Genomic DNA, 16,712 nt, shown 5'->3' on the forward strand with positions numbered 1-16,712 from the left:
AGGGGGTGGCAGAGCTGCTTGGAAGCAGATGGGCACAGAGCTGCCTTCTTTGTGTGGTTCCCCTTCTCCTCTTGCCTTTCTTCACCACATTCCTGCTTTTCTGCTTTGAAGGATTAATCCAGGACTGCCCAAGTCTGGCCAGACCCATTGCAGGTGCCTGCTCAGGTGAGAAGCCCCAGCCAGATCCAAGGTCATTAAACCAACAGTGACTGCAGCATTAATGGATGAAAAAATAGATGGATAAGAAAACCTGAAAGAAAGAAGACAGGAACAAAGAGAATATTTATGCAAAGTTAGTTTTACTGCAGTTGCTGAATTTTATAAATTTCAGCTTGTCTGTGGTCCTTCAAAGCTGGGCTTGGCAGCAGGAGAAAAGCAATGGCACGTGTGAGAGAAATCCAGGACTTCTGCTTTATTGCACTGACAGAACCCAATTGTTCAATCTGTTGCCTCATCTGTTTCTTGCCATAGCTGAGAGCTGTAAAGGTCAGGCCGTGGCAGCACAAGGAATTTAATGGTTCCCAGGCTGCCCCTGACGGCGTTCCCAGCTGGCTCCTGCCCCTCTCCCATTGATCCTCCAGCTCCTGCCTGTTTTGGGAACACGGGCAGAGCAGGGTGGGGTGCTCAGCATGGGCAGTGCTGGGCTCAGCTCTGGCTCCCTGTGCTGCTCTCCCAAGGCTCAGGTGGGAATAATCCTCATTCTGCTCAGGAATGGCTGCTGGCTCACACTTATTGTGGATAAATGTGGATAAAGGAGGTAGTGAGTGATGCAAATAAATACGTCAAAAACTGCTGAGGGAAACCTTTTCTCTTCCAGTCTGGCCTTCAGTGTGCTGGGCAATGGAATGTCTTAAAAATTCTGAAAGTACAGATAAATACAGTCATCCTCATGAGCCTTCCTCAGTGGATCCTCTGGTTCTCCAGCTCCTCCATCTCCATTTTCCCATGACTTTAATACATGAGAAATGGTGGAGCTCCCTTGGAGATTGATGGCACGCTCTGGGCAGTGTCTGACAAGAGAAAAAAACAGAAATAAAAGGCAGTTCTTACTCCCTGCCTGTGTTCTGTTAACAGTCTTGCTTCCCAACAACCCTTCACCTTTACGGAAGCACCTAATGGGTGCTTTTCATCCCATTAACTCTGAAGTGATCTCCACCAGAATCCAGAAAGTTCCTAGATGGGCCCTAAATGCTCTTTAAGGTCCTTTCCAACCCACACCATTCTGGGGTTCTGTAACACTTGCCCCCAAACACTTCTTGGCTTTTTTGGGGTTTCAGAGATGAACTCCCTGCTCTTTTGGCTCCTGTAACAAGATAAGAAGCACAAATGCCTTTTGGTGAATTTTCCTGGCTAAAGCTCCTGGTTTGGTGAATATTTTAATTAAATCTTCCCTGCTCAGCATTCTAAATTTTCTCTGCTATTGCTATTCATGGAGAAGTATTGCCATGACTTGTTCTTCATTTCTGCAAATCTTGCTAAGTTATGCAAGTCACTGTTTGACTTCACAGAGGATCTTTGTTTTATGTTTCAACACTTGGAATGCTGCTGAACTTTGCGTGTTTTCTCTCTTTATTAAAAAGGCGGGAGAGAGGGCACATTGCTACGTGCAATAAATGATATTTTTATACAACCTGTGCCTGATCCTGCAGAATTCCATTGAGTTGTGCTTCCCATCCCTCCAGGTGCCATCCTGGGCAGGTCAGAAACACAGGAGTGCATCTACTACAACGCTAACTGGGAGAAGGACAAGACCAACCGCAGCGGGATCGAGCCCTGCTATGGTGACAAAGATAAAAGGAGACACTGCTTTGCCACATGGAAAAATATTTCTGGATCAATTGAAATCGTGAAGCAAGGCTGCTGGCTGGATGACATCAATTGTTATGACAGGTGAGTTTTCCTAGGAATTTTTGCAACTGATTTGTCACTGCAAACTCTTTTGTCTCTCCATAATTTCTACGTCATCCCCTCCACAACCTGTGAGTCTGGGAATAATTATCTTATTTTCAGGTGCTCACTTGTACTTAAGGAGCAGATTCCATGTGAGCACATTGTCTTATTTGCAGAATAGCATGTTTTACCTTTTTGAATGAACCCAGGTATTTCATTTATTCTTTTTTAGTCCATTTGTAATAGATCCTGTAGTGCCTTGTTATTGCCAAACAGTGCAAATATAATTATTGCAACCAGGATGCAAAATCCTCTCGTTGATTTTTCCAAAGTCTTTAGAGTTGGAAAGTCAGCACTTTGTGTCTGCAATTTACCAGATCATGGAAGTATTTTGGCAGTTTATTAATAAGCTCAATGGCAGCTCTAAGAATATTCTAAATTTCCAGTTATTTGTTGATAACAGATGGTCCAGAAAGAACCCACAAGCAGTAACAGCAGGACTTGGGGTTTGTTAGATGCTGACTGAATAAAGGTCATGACTCTCTTAAGCAATGGTGTTGCAGCTTTTTAAATACTCTACTGGGTTTTATTGGCCCAAAACATTTATTATTTGGGAAGGCAGAGAATTAAGAAATGGATCCATTAAAAAGTACTGAGGAATTATTTCAGTAATTTTTACAGAAATCTTTCTTTGTATTTCATTAAAGTTGAATTTTTAGAAGAAAGCTTTGCATCCTTTCTCCCCAAATCAAGTTGTCCCCCAGCCCAGGCTGTTTTCTGCATTAATGACAGTTTAAAGCTCAGTCCCACAATCTAAAATAAAAATCCTAAAATGATGAGATTAAATTCTCCTTGAGCAAAGAAAAGAAATTGGAAGAAGAAATGAAACACAGGAAGGACAGTGAGGAAGGAGCTGGAAGCTGAGCAAGTCCTCATTAAGTGACTTGTGCTAATCACAGGCAGTGCTGTGTTTGTCCAGAGCAGCCCAATCTTATCTCTGGGAGCTGTGGGGGTGACTGCAAACAGCAGCAGATTCAGCACATCAAAGAGAAAATGTTCCCTGGAAGTCCCAGGGCAGGGTGGCAGCCAGGGCTGGCTCTAGGGAATAACCCCAAGTTTTGAAGATGAGCCCAAAACCTCCCTGACAATCTTCAGCTGTGTTTAAAATCCTGCAATATTTCTTCAGCCTTTTCCAGTTCTGCTGTCAGGTTGGCTCCTGTTTTTTCTTTCCTGATGGGAATAGTTTCAGCTTGTTTGTTAGCAGAATATGAATAAAAAAGCCATTCCTCCAGTTAAGTCAGGGAATAAAATAAGCCCTGTCCCTGAGCATAATGTGGCCAGAGGAGATTGTAGAAACTTTATCATTTCTTTCTACAAATACAATAAAATTTAGAAATTCTCCTTCTCACTTACCTCCAGCCTTGTTTGATCACTTGCTGTCCTGTTTAAATCTAGATTGTGAACTGTTCCTCAATCTGTTGGTGTTTTCTTTAACTTTGTCTTAAAAATGACAAAAATGTGTTTCTACTTTAATAAATTTTCATTATCAAAGTTTAATTTATCTCATCAGTTTAGCTGTTACTTCGGTCACAGTCAATTTAACAAAGTTCAACTTGGAAATTTAAAAGCTGGGCACATTTTTTTTTTTTTTTAACAAAGATAACCTAGCACAAAATAAATTAATTTTTTCCTCTTTTCTCCTGCAGGAATGACTGCATAGAGAAGAAGGACAGCCCTGAGGTGTTTTTCTGTTGCTGTGAGGGCAACATGTGCAACGAGCGCTTCTTCTACTTCCCGGAGATGGAGGTCACGCAGCGTAAGTTCCTCCTGACTGCAGTGTTCCACACCCTGCTTTCCCAGCAGCTCACACTGGCCAAAAGTGCTGCCTCTGCTGCCTTTCCACAGGGCTCTGGGAGAGCTCTGGCCAGTGCCACTGCATTTATTCCACTTGGAAAGGTGCTTTCCTGTGAAATCAATGAAATGTAAAAATATAAAATGCACTTCAGCTCTTTCCAAGGGTGGGAAGGAAGGATAATCTGAAATACTTCCCTGGTTTAAGATATAGAAGTTATTGTCAAATGTTAACCTTAATTACATGGCTAAGCTTCTTTAAGGGTGTAAATTTTTGGGCCAAAAGCTTTCTCATCCCTGTGCCATCCTTGGGATGCTCCTTTTCTTCAAAAAAGAGCATCTTTCCATGGGTGGGAAGGAAGGATAATCTGAAATAATTGCTTGGTTTAAGATACAGAAGTTATTGTCAAATCTTAACCTTAATTACATGGTTAAGCTTCTTTGAGGGTGTAAATTTTTGGGCCAAAAGCTTCCTCATCCCTGTATCCCTGTGCCAGCCAAGGGATGCTCCCTTTCTTCAAAAAAGAAGAAAAAGAACAGTTCCTTTTCTTTCTTCTCTTTATCCCAGCTGGACTTTTGAATTTCTCTGTAAATGGACACAATAACCTCTAAAATGGGGAAAAGAATTTCCTCCCAGATCACAGGATCCTTGTGTGTTCTTCCACTCAGCATATTCTGTGGTTCTGAAAGACAATCAAATCAGCCAGACTTAATAAATAATTATTTTAAAAAACAACAGCTAAAAGGTGATTTGATTTTTCTTGCCCATCTTCTTCCAGTCAGGAATCTGCTGGAAAACCAAGGGATGTTAATAACTGAGCTGCAACCAGCAAATGTCTCATGTACCAAATAGCCAGAGGAAGTTGTTTATGAAATGAAAGAACATTTTCTGCAAGATGAAAATAGCCTTTGTTGACCCAGGAGATGTTGTTGTCATTTTTGTCAGCGGTGCTGCTGAGGCAATAATTGACATTCCTCCCTCTCCTGAGCCCTCTCTTGCCCCGGGGGGCTGGGGCTGCCTTGGGAGCAGCTCCTGCTCCTGCAGAGCCTTTTCTGAGCTTGTGTGGAAATGTCTTCACCTGGACAGCTCCTCCCTGCAGCCAGGCCCAGGAGTGCTGGAGGCTGTTCCAGATCTCTGTATTGACTGGGTTTAGTTCATTAGGTGATGAATTCCTCAGTCCCTGGGAGTCCAACCAGCCCCTGTAGCCTGCTGGGGGTTGGAAGCCCAGAATTGCACTGGGGTCTGAGCTATCCCCTGCTCTCCAGAGTGCTGCCTTCTAACCAGGTGTTACTTTGTGCTGCCTAATCAGGTACTGGCAGCAGCTGTTAGCAAACCAGGCTGCTGCACATTTCAAACACTGCCTGCTTTTGTTCCTTAAAGGATTTGTCTTTTTTCTTTTCCCTTCAGCAACTTCCAATCCTGTCACGCCGAAGCCACCTCTGTTCAACACCTTGCTCTACTCCTTGGTGCCTATCATGGGGATTGCAGTGATCGTGCTCTTCTCCTTCTGGATGTACAGACACCACAAGCTGGCCTATCCTCCCGTGCTTGTTCCCACCCAGGTGAGCCCCTGCTGCAGGATTTGGGGTTTTTGAGGGGCCAAACCGCTCCTGAAGGGGATCTGTCTCATGGCTGGTCTCTCTGTTCCCCTCCTGGTTTCCAGGTCCTAATGCTTGCTCTCCCCTAAAGCAGAGAATTAAGCTTTACTTCAACAGCCTTATTAATTATTCTTTGGTGAATAGATGAGCAACTACTTCATGTTTTTATGCATCTCTTTGTTTGGGAGGAGAAAAACTGAACGCACAGAGAAGGCATGCTGAGGGCTGAGCTGTAATGCTCAGCTGGAAACAAAAAAAGAGTTCCCAGTTCATCTTGGCCATTTGAGGGGTTCAGCAAACAGCAGCTAAGAGAGGATGAGCTGTTTTTAAGGAAAACTAGAACTGGGATACATGTGTAGGGAATGTTAAGAAAATCTTCATAGCTCAGCTCATGCACTGTGATTCTTGTCATATTTTTCCTCTTGTTTATGTATTTTCTGTTTTGTCATGAAACATTTCGGTTTTAGGAGTGTTTGTGTTTCATTTCAAAAGGATGAGGTTGTTGGTTCCAGACCTGAGTGTAACCTGACCATTGTGCACCCAAACAAACCCTCTGGGGCTCTGTGTGTGGGATTCCTGCTTTGTCCTGAAACATTTCAGTTTTAGGGGTGTTTGTGTTTCATGTCAAAGGATGAGGTTGTGGGCTCCTCACTGAGTGCAACGTGGCCATTGCACCCAGACAAACCCTCTGGGGCTCTGTGTGTGGGATTCCTGCTTTGTCCTGAAACATTTCAGTTTAAGGGCTGTTTGTGTTTCATGTCAAGGTTGTGGGTTCCACACCTGGGTGTAACCTGGCCATTGTGCACCCAGACCCTAACCTGCACCCAGACAAACCTTCTGGGGCTCTGTGTGTGGGATTCCTGCAGTTGGGAGGCTCCAGCTGGTCCTGGAGCTGTAATCAGTGCTGCCACTGGAACTCCTCTTCCTTCAGTTATGTCTGGAGATCCAACTGAGATTAGGAGGCTTTTATGGAAAGAGTTAAAGCTGGAAATTCTAGACACCAAAGCAGAAAAGATGAAGAAAATGCGGTTGTGGAAATGAAGAGAGAAATTATTTGGATTTTTGCAGGAGAATTAGTTTGAGCTTCTACCTCAATGCAGCGACCAGAACACATGACCTGTCCTACAGTGATGATATTTATGATAAAAATGAAAACTCTTGTTATTTTGGGATGGGGTGCCAAGGATTGATCTCTGTGTGCTCCAGCTCCTGGGATTTTTCCAGTGCTGCTGCTTGACAGGAGGGTGCTGCAGGAAGCAGCATTGCCTGGGGTTGATAGCTCAAGTGTTTTGGTTTCAGTTTCTCAGTAATAGATAAGAGGAATTTGGGGAGAGGCAGTGGCCATATGTTGTTGCCAAATGAAAAGAACATAATTTAGAGGAAAAAAGTCTGTTTGCTGTCCTTGCAGAGAGGATTGCAGCTCCTCAGACTCCCTGCAATCTGTCAGCATAATTAGTTCATCCAGCTCCTATTTTATGGATTTGGGACTTTACATCGACCCAGTGGTCTTTGCTGGGAGATCAAATTCATAACTGCTAATTGTGGGGGTAATTCCAGTGTGGGATTGACTTCCTGAAGAAATGAAGTCATGGATAAAGCCAAGGAAAAGCAGGAGAATGTTCAATATGTGTGAGGTATCAGGAACTTGAATTCTGATTCTCTCCCTCCTTTTGCTGCAGTTTTTTCCTTGCATGGATTTGTTTGGGGCAGGATTGCCACCTCCATTTTTAATAAATAGGATAATCAGCTGCTGTGTTTATGCTCAGATTGTATCTTTGGGATAAATGTACCTTGGTGCTTGTGGGGCAACAACATTTTCCTATCTTGTGGTGAGCAGGCATTAAGGCTCATGTGGAAAGTCAGGAAAAGCCACTTGTGCCTGAAAAACTCCCCAGAATTATTATGTAAATCCAATATAAACACTCTCCCTTATGCAGCAGAGCAGTGGTTCCCACTTGAAATTTAATTACAGCTGCTTGGAACAGGAGACAGGGGAAGCAGGGAGGGAGGGAGAGGATTTGGAACTTTATAACCACCAATAAACTCTGAAAGATTTGTGCAATTAATCAGTTAATAGTATATTTAATAATTGGGGCATGAGTGGAGTTTTAGGCAAATGGATTTGGTTTAATTCTTTGTGTAGCAGTGGTAGAAGGACAAGGCAGATGTACAGCAGGAAAAAGAGATTGTGAGATCCAGATAAAAGTTATCCCTTTTCCCTTGCTTTATTCCCAGAAACAATGGGAATACTGAGCTGGCACCAAACTTCCAGGAAAAAATGAAAGGATGGATGAGGAATAAGCAAAAGATAAAAATGAAGAAAAATAAGCAAAAGATAAAAATGAAGAATGAGAAACGGTGAAAGAATTTGGTGATAAGTAAAAGATTAGAGAGCAGAGGGAAAGAAATAGTTTGGAATATTTAAAAAGGAAAAAAAAAAGGCAAGAAATACACAGTAAGAAATGTTTGAACCTGTGAAGAGACACAAAGGACAATTAGTCTGGGCTTGTTTGTGCTGCTCACTGTGCCTCAGTGCTGTGTGGGGAGGTATCCAGTGAAAGCTGTCAAATTCCATCAAATCTGTCACTTCTGTGCTCTGCTCTGAGTTATTAACAAATCCACGTTTGCTGAATGCATCTGTGTGTATGGCAAACTTAGGAACTGTTCTGTTCCTTATTTCTGTTTCCTTTAGCAAACATAATCCATCATTGATAAAATTCACCCAAATAATCAGATTGCTGTTTTAAATATTTGAATGTGTGCATTTTTCTGCAGGAAGAGGTGCTGGGACCTGGTTCCTTTTCCCTGGGGGATGGAGTTAGGTGTGACCAAACATTCCCCATAAATCTGGGCTGAGGCTGGCAGGGCAGCTCTGTTGTGCTCCCTGGCTCCTGGCACACCAGAGCTGTCAGTGCAGGTTCTCCAAGGGGCTGTTGCCACCCTGCAGCTGATGGGTGCCACTGTCACCTCCCTCAGAGCTGCCACCATCCCCTGGATGGTGGAACCATTCACCCCCTGAGTGCCCAGCTTGGCAGCTTCCACTCCATCCCTGCTGCTCTTTGGGCTTGGGCTCGGTTTGCAAGGGATAATTGTGTTGAGAGGCTTGAGAAAAGGTTTTGCAGGTTCACTTCTTTGTGTCTTTGTGACCCGTTTGGGGGATTTCTTCTGAAATGGTTGAGCTCTCTGGGCTCAAAGATGCATCAGGGTTTGGATTTCTGACCACAGGAATTCCTAAATCTACCTGAGGCATTTGGAATTTCTGGGATGATCTTTCCACCCAGTTTCCTGCTGGAGAATGAAGAACTAAATCAGCTGGTCAGGTTTTTCCCATTTTGGTCTTCCAAAACCTGTGGGATCTCAGCACCTCAGGATGGAGGTGCAGAGAGGCCGAGACCACCCTTGGGGGCTCGGGAATCCTGGAATGTTGCCAGAAGTGTCTGGTGGCTGCACTTTGATCCTGCACAGGAGACGAGACCTGTATGAGGATGGGAGGAATTCACTGGGTGAATGGTGAAGGGATGAGTTAATTAGAGTGTAAGACACAGGGTTTAGGATTTTGGTACAGGGGGGTCTAAAGAAGTAAGATGGAGGAATTGGGGCGTGTCCTGTTCTTCTTCTTCTTCTTCTTGGCCTCCATCTTCTGTGGTGATGGTGGCACTTTGGGATTGGTCATTACTAAAAGTGCACCGGTTAATAAGGGTAGAAGGTATTGGGGAAAAATGATAAATATTGTACACGTAACTTAGGGTATAAAGATAAGTGACCGCCCCGGGGGCTCGCAGTGTGCCCGTGGCTGACTTGCAGTGCAGACCTCTGTCGGGCTGAAAGAAAATCTTTTAGATAAACAATTAATAAACACTGAGACCGAGACAAGATCAGAAGTCTCTCCTCGTCCTTTGAAGCGTCGGCTCTTCAAGGCCATCCCTGGGCCTTTCCAGGCCACCTAAACAGCTCACAGAAAACCTTACAAAAACCCACATTTTTTTCCTTGTTGTTGTTACAGATATTTTATTAGAAACATTTCAGCACTAGAAAAATGCAAGGGAGAAGTTTTGTTTGTTTTTTTTTTTTTTTTTTTTCAAGGATTGAATCCAAACCTGGGAAGATTAACGGCTGCTTGAAAAACACACCCAGGGAGAAGCCAGGTGCTCTTAGAAAATGGGAGAAGAGATGGGAAAGTTACTGCAAATCAGGATCCTTGAATGTGAGGAACTTGAAACTGGATCCTTTCTTTTTCCTAATAGAATCCGTGGGCTGCTACAAGTTAAAATCTATAATAGAGGGAAGAAAAACACCCAAAAGCCAAATGCAGCTTTTACAGACCAGGAAATGGTTGTGGGTAGCCCAAAATTTGGGAAAAACCCAGACTGCTTAGGGTTTTATTGGTGTAATTGGTTCCAAATATTGCAATGGAGCCATCAGAGTTGGTTTTCAGGCAGCACAAAGAGCAGTGAGTGTGTTTATGGACATTTGTGTGGGTACAGGGGCTCTGAGGGGTTCAGCTGCTCCCAGTTCTTGTCTGTCAGAGCTCATTCCTGACATCAGTCTCAGATTTGCATTTCTTTTGTAGCCTGATGCCCTTTAAGTGCTGAATTTCTGCTGGGAGCCCGAGGTGATGCTCTGTGGGCTGCAGGGGAGGACACTGGTTCATAACCCAGGGCTGTTAATGAGCATAAATCCATCCTGCAAAGTTTCCATGTGTGAGGAATTGGTCAGAGTTTGGGGGAAGCTGATCCCTCAGGGGAGGAGTGAGAGCTTTGGGACAGGGCTCACTCCTCAGAGCTTCATTTTGCAGTTCCTCATTATGGTCAGAGCACAAAGGTTGAATTCATACATATTTCTGCTTATTGCTGAGGAATTTCCATCATTCTCCAGAGCTGGAGAACTTTAATAATGAATAGGCCTGGGAAAAAAAGGGGAATTTCAGCCCCTTGGGGTGGGTTTTGCTCTGCTCTGGATGGTGGAGGAGATTCTGGTGGATCCCAGTGCTCTGAGTTCTGTCACAGGTTTATGGAATGAATCCTCCTGGATTAATTCTTGGTGTTAATAATTCTTGGTGTTAATCTGGTATGAATTATTTGGAGAAGGGGAAGTGTGTGCTCAGCACTGCCCAGGCACAGGGAAAGGCTCCTGGTGGCATCCTGAGGGTGTGAAGGCTCAGGGGGAGAAGGGGATGGCAGCTGGAGACAGGGGCTTGAATCCCTCTCTTCCAACACCCATCCCATTGTAAAGGACAAAGGAGATGGCTCAGGTGGAAGAGTCACAGAATTCTGGAATGGTTTGGGTTGGACTGAAACTCAAAACTCATCCCATCCATGGGCAGGGACACCTTCCACTGCATCAGGGACACTTCCACTGTCCCAGGCTGCTCCAAGGCTCATCCAGGCTGGCCTGAGACACTGCCAGGGATCCAGGGGCAGCCCAGCTGCTCTGGGAATGCTGTGCCAGGGCCTCCAGTGCAGAGTGCAGGAGGAGCAACAGAGGCAGCTGCGCTGAGGTTGTTCAGGAAAGGGATGAAAGCAGCACAAACGGGGGGTCACTGAAATCCTGGGGTGTGCCTTTAGCCTGGATTTTGTTCCACACCATAAACTCCTCCTGGGATTGTTGGAAGGAATCTTCAATATTGAGATTTATCAGTATCTGCTGCGTGCAGAGTGATGGAGTTCCTCTCTCTGGGGATGTATTGATCAGGTTTGGTGCTGGAGCTCAGGTCTGAGGTGCCATTGGTTGATCAGGCCTGGTGCTGTTCATTGATCAGGTTTGGTTCTGTGCATTGATCAGGCCTGGTGCCGTTCATTGATCAGGCCCGGTCCCATTGATTGATCAGGTTCGGTGCCGTTCACTGATCAGGCCTGATGTCATTGATTGATCAGGCCTGGTGCCATGCATTGATCAGGTTCAGTTCCGTTCATTGATCAGGCCCGGTCCCATTGATTGATCAGGTTTGGTTCCGTTCATTGATCAGGTCCGGTGCCGTTCATTGATCAGGTTCGATTCCATTGATCAGGCCCGATCCCGTTCATTGATCATGCCCGGTGCCGTTCATCAATCAGGCCCGATCCCGTTCATTGATCATGCCCGGTCCCATTGATTGATCAGGCCTGATCCCGTTCATTGATCATGCCCGGTCCCATTGATTGATCAGGCCTGATCCCGTTCATTGATCATGCCCGGTGCCGTTCATTGATCAGGTTCGATTCCATTGATCAGGCCCGATCCCGTTCATTGATCATGCCCGGTGCCGTTCATTAATCAGGCCCGATCCCGTTCATTGATCATGCCCAGTCCCATTGATTGATCAGGCCCGATCCTGTTCATTGATCATGCCTGGTGCCATCCATTAATCAGGCCCAATCCCGTTCATTGATCATGCCCGGTGCCGTTCATCGATCAGGTTCAATTCCATTGATCAGGCCCGATCCCGTTCATTGATCATGCCCGGTCCCATTCATCGATCAGGTTCGATTCCATCGATCAGGCCCGGTGCCGTTCATTGATCATGCCCGGTGCCGTTCATCGATCAGGTTCGATTCCATTGATCGTGCCCGGTGCCGTTCATCGATCAGGCCCGGTGCCGTTCATTGATCATGCCCGGTGCCGTTCATCGATCAGGTTCGATTCCATCGATCAGGCCCGGTGCCGTTCATTGATCATGCCCGGTGCCGTTCATCGATCAGGCCCGGTGCCGTTCATCGATCAGGTTCGATTCCATCGATCAGGCCCGGTGCCGTTCATCGATCAGGCCCGGTGCCGTTCATTGATCATGCCCGGTGCCGTTCATCGATCAGGTTCCATTCCGCTGATCGGGTTCGCTCCCAGCCGGGGTTTCCCTGGTGCGGCGCTGCCCCCTGGCGGACACCGGGAGCGCTGCAGGGAACGGGGCGGGTTCTCATCCCGGCTCTGGAATTTCACCTTTGGAAGTTCCACGTGTCTCTGTGCTCTATACGCCTCCGATGGACATTTCCCTATCTAATTAGAAAATAATTCTGTTCATTTTCTATAGAATAATCTTGTTTTCCTCATTTTCCTTTACTAACAACACTGGATTTCTTTGCTGTTATAAATGATGTTCTGGTGTGGGAAAGTTTTGCTGTCCCCGTAAATATTCCTGTCATTAACTCACAAATAATTGACTTTGTCTCCTCTAAGCTGTGTTTGCATCCCATTCTGGTGTAAATAGTAATTTCTCTTGCCTGTGTTTTTTCCCTCTCTGCAAGCACGCCTTTCATATAATGATTGAGGTAAGAGGATGTTTGTTCCTGGCTCTGGGGCTTTCTGGGGATGTGGGAGACGTTGTTTGCTCTGAATTGTGATTTCTCAGTATTTTGGACAAGCCATCTGTCAGCATGTGTGGTTTGAAATGCAGTTTTAGCCTGTGGTTTGTGATCTCCTGACATTCCCTGGAGTTGCTGAGTGGTGGGGTCAGGATGTGCAGGCTGGGATGGAGCCTGGGCCAGGGGTCCCCTGGAAGCAGAGGGCACATCCCACCCACTGTGCCTGTCCTTGGCTCTCCCTTCCCATCTCCCCTGTGACAAATCCATTGGAGCTCTGGGCTCTCCATGTGCTGATCTGGGGTTTTGTGTGGGGCAGGAACTCCCAAAAATGGATCATCTGGAGAAAAATAAAAATACTCCTTCACCGTTAATCTCTTCATTTTTCCCACTGACCTCAAGATACTTATATTTATTACAACTCCAAGTCACTGGGACCCCTTAATTCACAAATTGGGTCATTCCTGCTCAGCTTTTCAATGGAATATTAAAACCATCAAGATTTGAGGTGTAATAAAAATACTCAATTCTTGTCATCTTTAAAGTTCTCTAATTAACACCTGATATACCTTGGAAATGCAGTTTAGAAGAAAATCTGATGGTTTCAGTGCATTAAAAATGTGAATATTTGAATATTTCCCTGACTGTGTGTCCATAAAAAGTTCCCAGAGTTGCTTGGACCTCTGTCCATGTTTGGCCTCCTTATCCCAGTCAGGGATGCAGGTCCTGCCTGCAGGGAGCTGCTGTCCCTGGCTTTGGGTTCCACAATGGCTGAGCAGCTCTCTGATCTCCAGACCCATTTTTGGGGACACCTAAGGAACCCCATTCCTGGAAGCCACCCTTCCCTAAGGAATATTTCCCCTATGACTCAGTCTGTGGGAAGGGGCAGGAAAAGGGAATTGGGCCCTGGAGTTTTGGACATTTGGAAATTTGGGAGCCCTGCTGGCATTGTGGCCTTGGCACCACAGAGATCAGCCCAAAACCTCACAGGAATAATGGGGAACATTCTGGAACATTAAACAATTTTCCTTGGAGCAGAGCAAGTTGGGAATATTGTCAGGGAACGTTTCTGTGTAAAATCAGTCCCTGAGCTGCAGAGCCTCATTGTAACCAAGGTGCTTAGAAAAAATCAGATAGAAAAAAAAAGGGAAAACTTTTCTTTCTGGTTGTGTTAACAGCAGGAATTGTGGAAAGGGGCTGGGAATGAGGTGAGGAGAGCCAGGGGTTTCTGGGAAATGGAATTTGGTGTATGGGAAGTGTTTGGGCTGACGGGGAATTAGGAAAGCACCAGGTTTGCCTGCCCACTTTCACTTCCAGCTCCTGGCAGAGATGCTGGAGCTGGGCTCAGCAAATCTTGGAGGTGTTTGGTTTTCCTGGTGCTTGGGACAGAATTCAGGCACCAAGGGCTTCCAAATGGCAGCAGTTACTGGGAGGAGGCCGTGGGAAGGAAGGGGAGTCCAAGCCACCAGAGCAAAGGGGGATTTGGGATTATTTCCCACCCATTTCTCTGCTTCAGACAAGGCAGGAGGTTCTGAGCTTGAGCAGTGCATTAAATCAGGGTTGCCTTTGGGGGATAAATTTGAGCATCTCGTTCCCACTTCCTCTCCTAACGACAACAAACCGGATTTACAAATATTTATTTGGTACAGTTTGTATTTTACAAATTGAGGGCACTGCTTCCCCTGGTGCCTGCAATATTCCAAGAGGGCTCTGGCACGGAATGAAAGGCACCAGGGGAGGGAAATCTTTGCTCCCAAACTTGGTTTTCTGTGCTGCAAATGTTGATGTCACAACTCCAAGCTCCTGTCGCTGTCACACTGACAAAAGGATTTCCTCTTTTTGGGGACAGAGCTGCAGTGTGGCTCTAATTTGAATTTCAAATGCTGTTTATTCTTTGTCTAGTTATTAATTTGTGCAGTGAGGTTACTCTGCTCTGAATCTTCCTCTGGAACTTGTTCTTTTTAATTTATTTGTTGTAGAAGAAAGCAGAGAGGGGATGTTGATTCCTGCCACTACTCAGGACTTGCATTCTCAGCACTTGTTTCCATTCTCCCCTTAGCAAAGGGTTCTTAACCCCACAGTTGGTCACAAAATGTGTCTTCAACCTGCACAGGATTTTGTGGTTTTGATGGAAGTTCTCAAACATTTAACTCTTTATTGAGCCCTCTTCTCTCTCTTGGAGAAGCAGCTCCTCTGGTGGTTTTCATTCTCTTGAAAACTGCTTTTCTCTTTGGGGAAAACAGAGGGAAAAGGGGGTGTTTTGGAGGGTTTTTGAAAACTTTGGGGTTGATTGTTGGGGTTTTTATAGAGGGACAAACTAATCCCACCTGGAGGGAGAGGCCAGCCCAGAAGGGAGCAGAGATTTGGCAATAAAATTGAGAATCTGCTTGTTGTGTTCAGAGGATGTGATGCAGCAAAGCAGAAACTGCAGGGTGTGCCATAAACTGTCCCTGCCCTGGATGGTCCCAGGGTGTAGTGTGGGATCTGGGAAAGGGGATTTGGGATTTGGGATGTGGGATTGGGGATTTGGGATTGGGGATTTGGGATTTGGGATGTAGGAATGGGGATGTGGGATTGGGGATGTGGGATTGGGGATGTGGGAATGGGGATTTGGGATTGGGAATGGGGATTTGGGATTGGGGATGTGGGAATGGGGATCTAGGATTGGGATTGGAGATTTGGGAATGGGGATGTGGGAATGGGGATTTGGGATTGGGGATGTGGGATTGGGGATGTGGGAATGGGGATTTGGGATGTGGGAATGGGGATTTGGGATTGGGGATGTGGGATTGGGGATGTGGGATTTGGGATTGGGGATGTGGGAATGGGGATGTGGGAATGGGGATTTGGGATTGGGGATGTGGGATTGGGGATGTGGGAATGGGGATTTGGGATGTGGGAATGGGGATGTGGGAATGGGGATTTGGGATTGGGGATGTGGGATTGGGATGTGGGATTGGGGATTGGGGATGTGGGAATGGGGATGTGGGATTGGGATGTGGGATTGGGGATTGGGGATGTGGGAATGGGGATGTGGGATTGGGGATCTGGGGTTGGGGATCTGGGGTTGTGGGTCCATGGAGTGCCCTGGGGGAGCTCTGTGTCCCCTCCAGCTGTACCCACCCTGCAGGACAGGGCCAGATCCCCTCTGCAATGGGATCTCCTCACTTCTGGGATTTCAGGAGCTCCCTGGCAGAGCTGGGAGCAGGGAATGGGGCAGGAGGGGCTGCCCCAGGTTGCATCTGCAGGGTTTAAAGATCCCACACTTGACATCAACACAGAAACCTTCAGTGCATCCAAGGGGCTCATTGCAATTCCAGCTTTAAAAATAAAACAAGTAAAGCTTGATTATCTTTGTTCCTTAATTTCTGCTGTGCTTTCCTACCTGGTTACAATATTCCTTAATTTCTGCTGAGCTTTCTTCCCACCTGATTAGACTCATCCTTAATTTCTGCTGTGCTTTGCCACCTGACTCCATTATTCCCTAATTTCTGCTGTGCTTTCCTAAGTAATCACATTATTCCTTAATTTCTGCCTTGCTTTCCCACCTGATCACATTATTCCCTAATTTTTTCTGTGCTTTCCACCTGATTCCATTGTTCCTTCATTTCAGCCTTGCTTTCCCGCCTGATCACATTATTCCCTAATTTTTTCTGTGCTTTCCAACTGATTCCATTATTCCTTAATTTCTGCCTTGCTTTTCCACCTGATTCCATTATTCCCTAATTTTTTCTGTGCTTTCCCACCTGATTCCATTATTCCCTAATTTCTGCTGTGCTTTCCCACCTGATTCCATTATTTCCTAATTTTTGCTGTGCTTTCCACCTGATTCCATTGTTCCTTCATTTCAGCCTTGCTTTCCCACGATTCCATTGCTCCATCATTTCTGCTGTGCTAAGTAATCCCATTATTCCCTAATTCCTGCTGTGCTTTCCCACCTGATTCCATAATTCCCTAATCTCTGCTGTCCCTCCCTGCTGCTCAGGTGGTTCCCTGGTTGCTGCTGTGTCATCCAGGTGTGTCCCCCCCTGCTGGGAATGTCTCAGTCCCATCTCCCACCCCCTGCAGCAGGGCTGGGCTCTGGCCCTGGGTGTTTGGGGT

At 45.9% G+C, this 16,712-nt stretch overlaps 1 protein-coding gene across 3 annotated transcripts in view; it reads left to right on the top strand.

The window, feature by feature from the left end:
* Positions 1-16,712, top strand: part of ACVR2A (activin A receptor type 2A) — a 56,000-nt gene that overhangs the window by 30,846 nt on the left and 8,442 nt on the right. For 2 of the 3 annotated variants that reach the window (XM_059475542.1, XM_059475543.1), the window contains 4 exons: positions 1,683-1,890; positions 3,597-3,706; positions 5,150-5,304; positions 12,558-12,581. In XM_059475542.1, coding sequence (XP_059331525.1) covers positions 1,683-1,890; positions 3,597-3,706; positions 5,150-5,304; positions 12,558-12,581 — 497 coding nt within the window. The remainder of the gene's footprint in view (positions 1-1,682; positions 1,891-3,596; positions 3,707-5,149; positions 5,305-12,557; positions 12,582-16,712) is intronic. The other variant, XM_059475544.1, reaches the window with a different exon arrangement.

Source organism: Ammospiza nelsoni, chromosome 7 (assembly GCF_027579445.1).
Source record: "Ammospiza nelsoni isolate bAmmNel1 chromosome 7, bAmmNel1.pri, whole genome shotgun sequence".
In the NCBI taxonomy this organism is placed as follows: Eukaryota; Metazoa; Chordata; class Aves; order Passeriformes; family Passerellidae; genus Ammospiza; species Ammospiza nelsoni.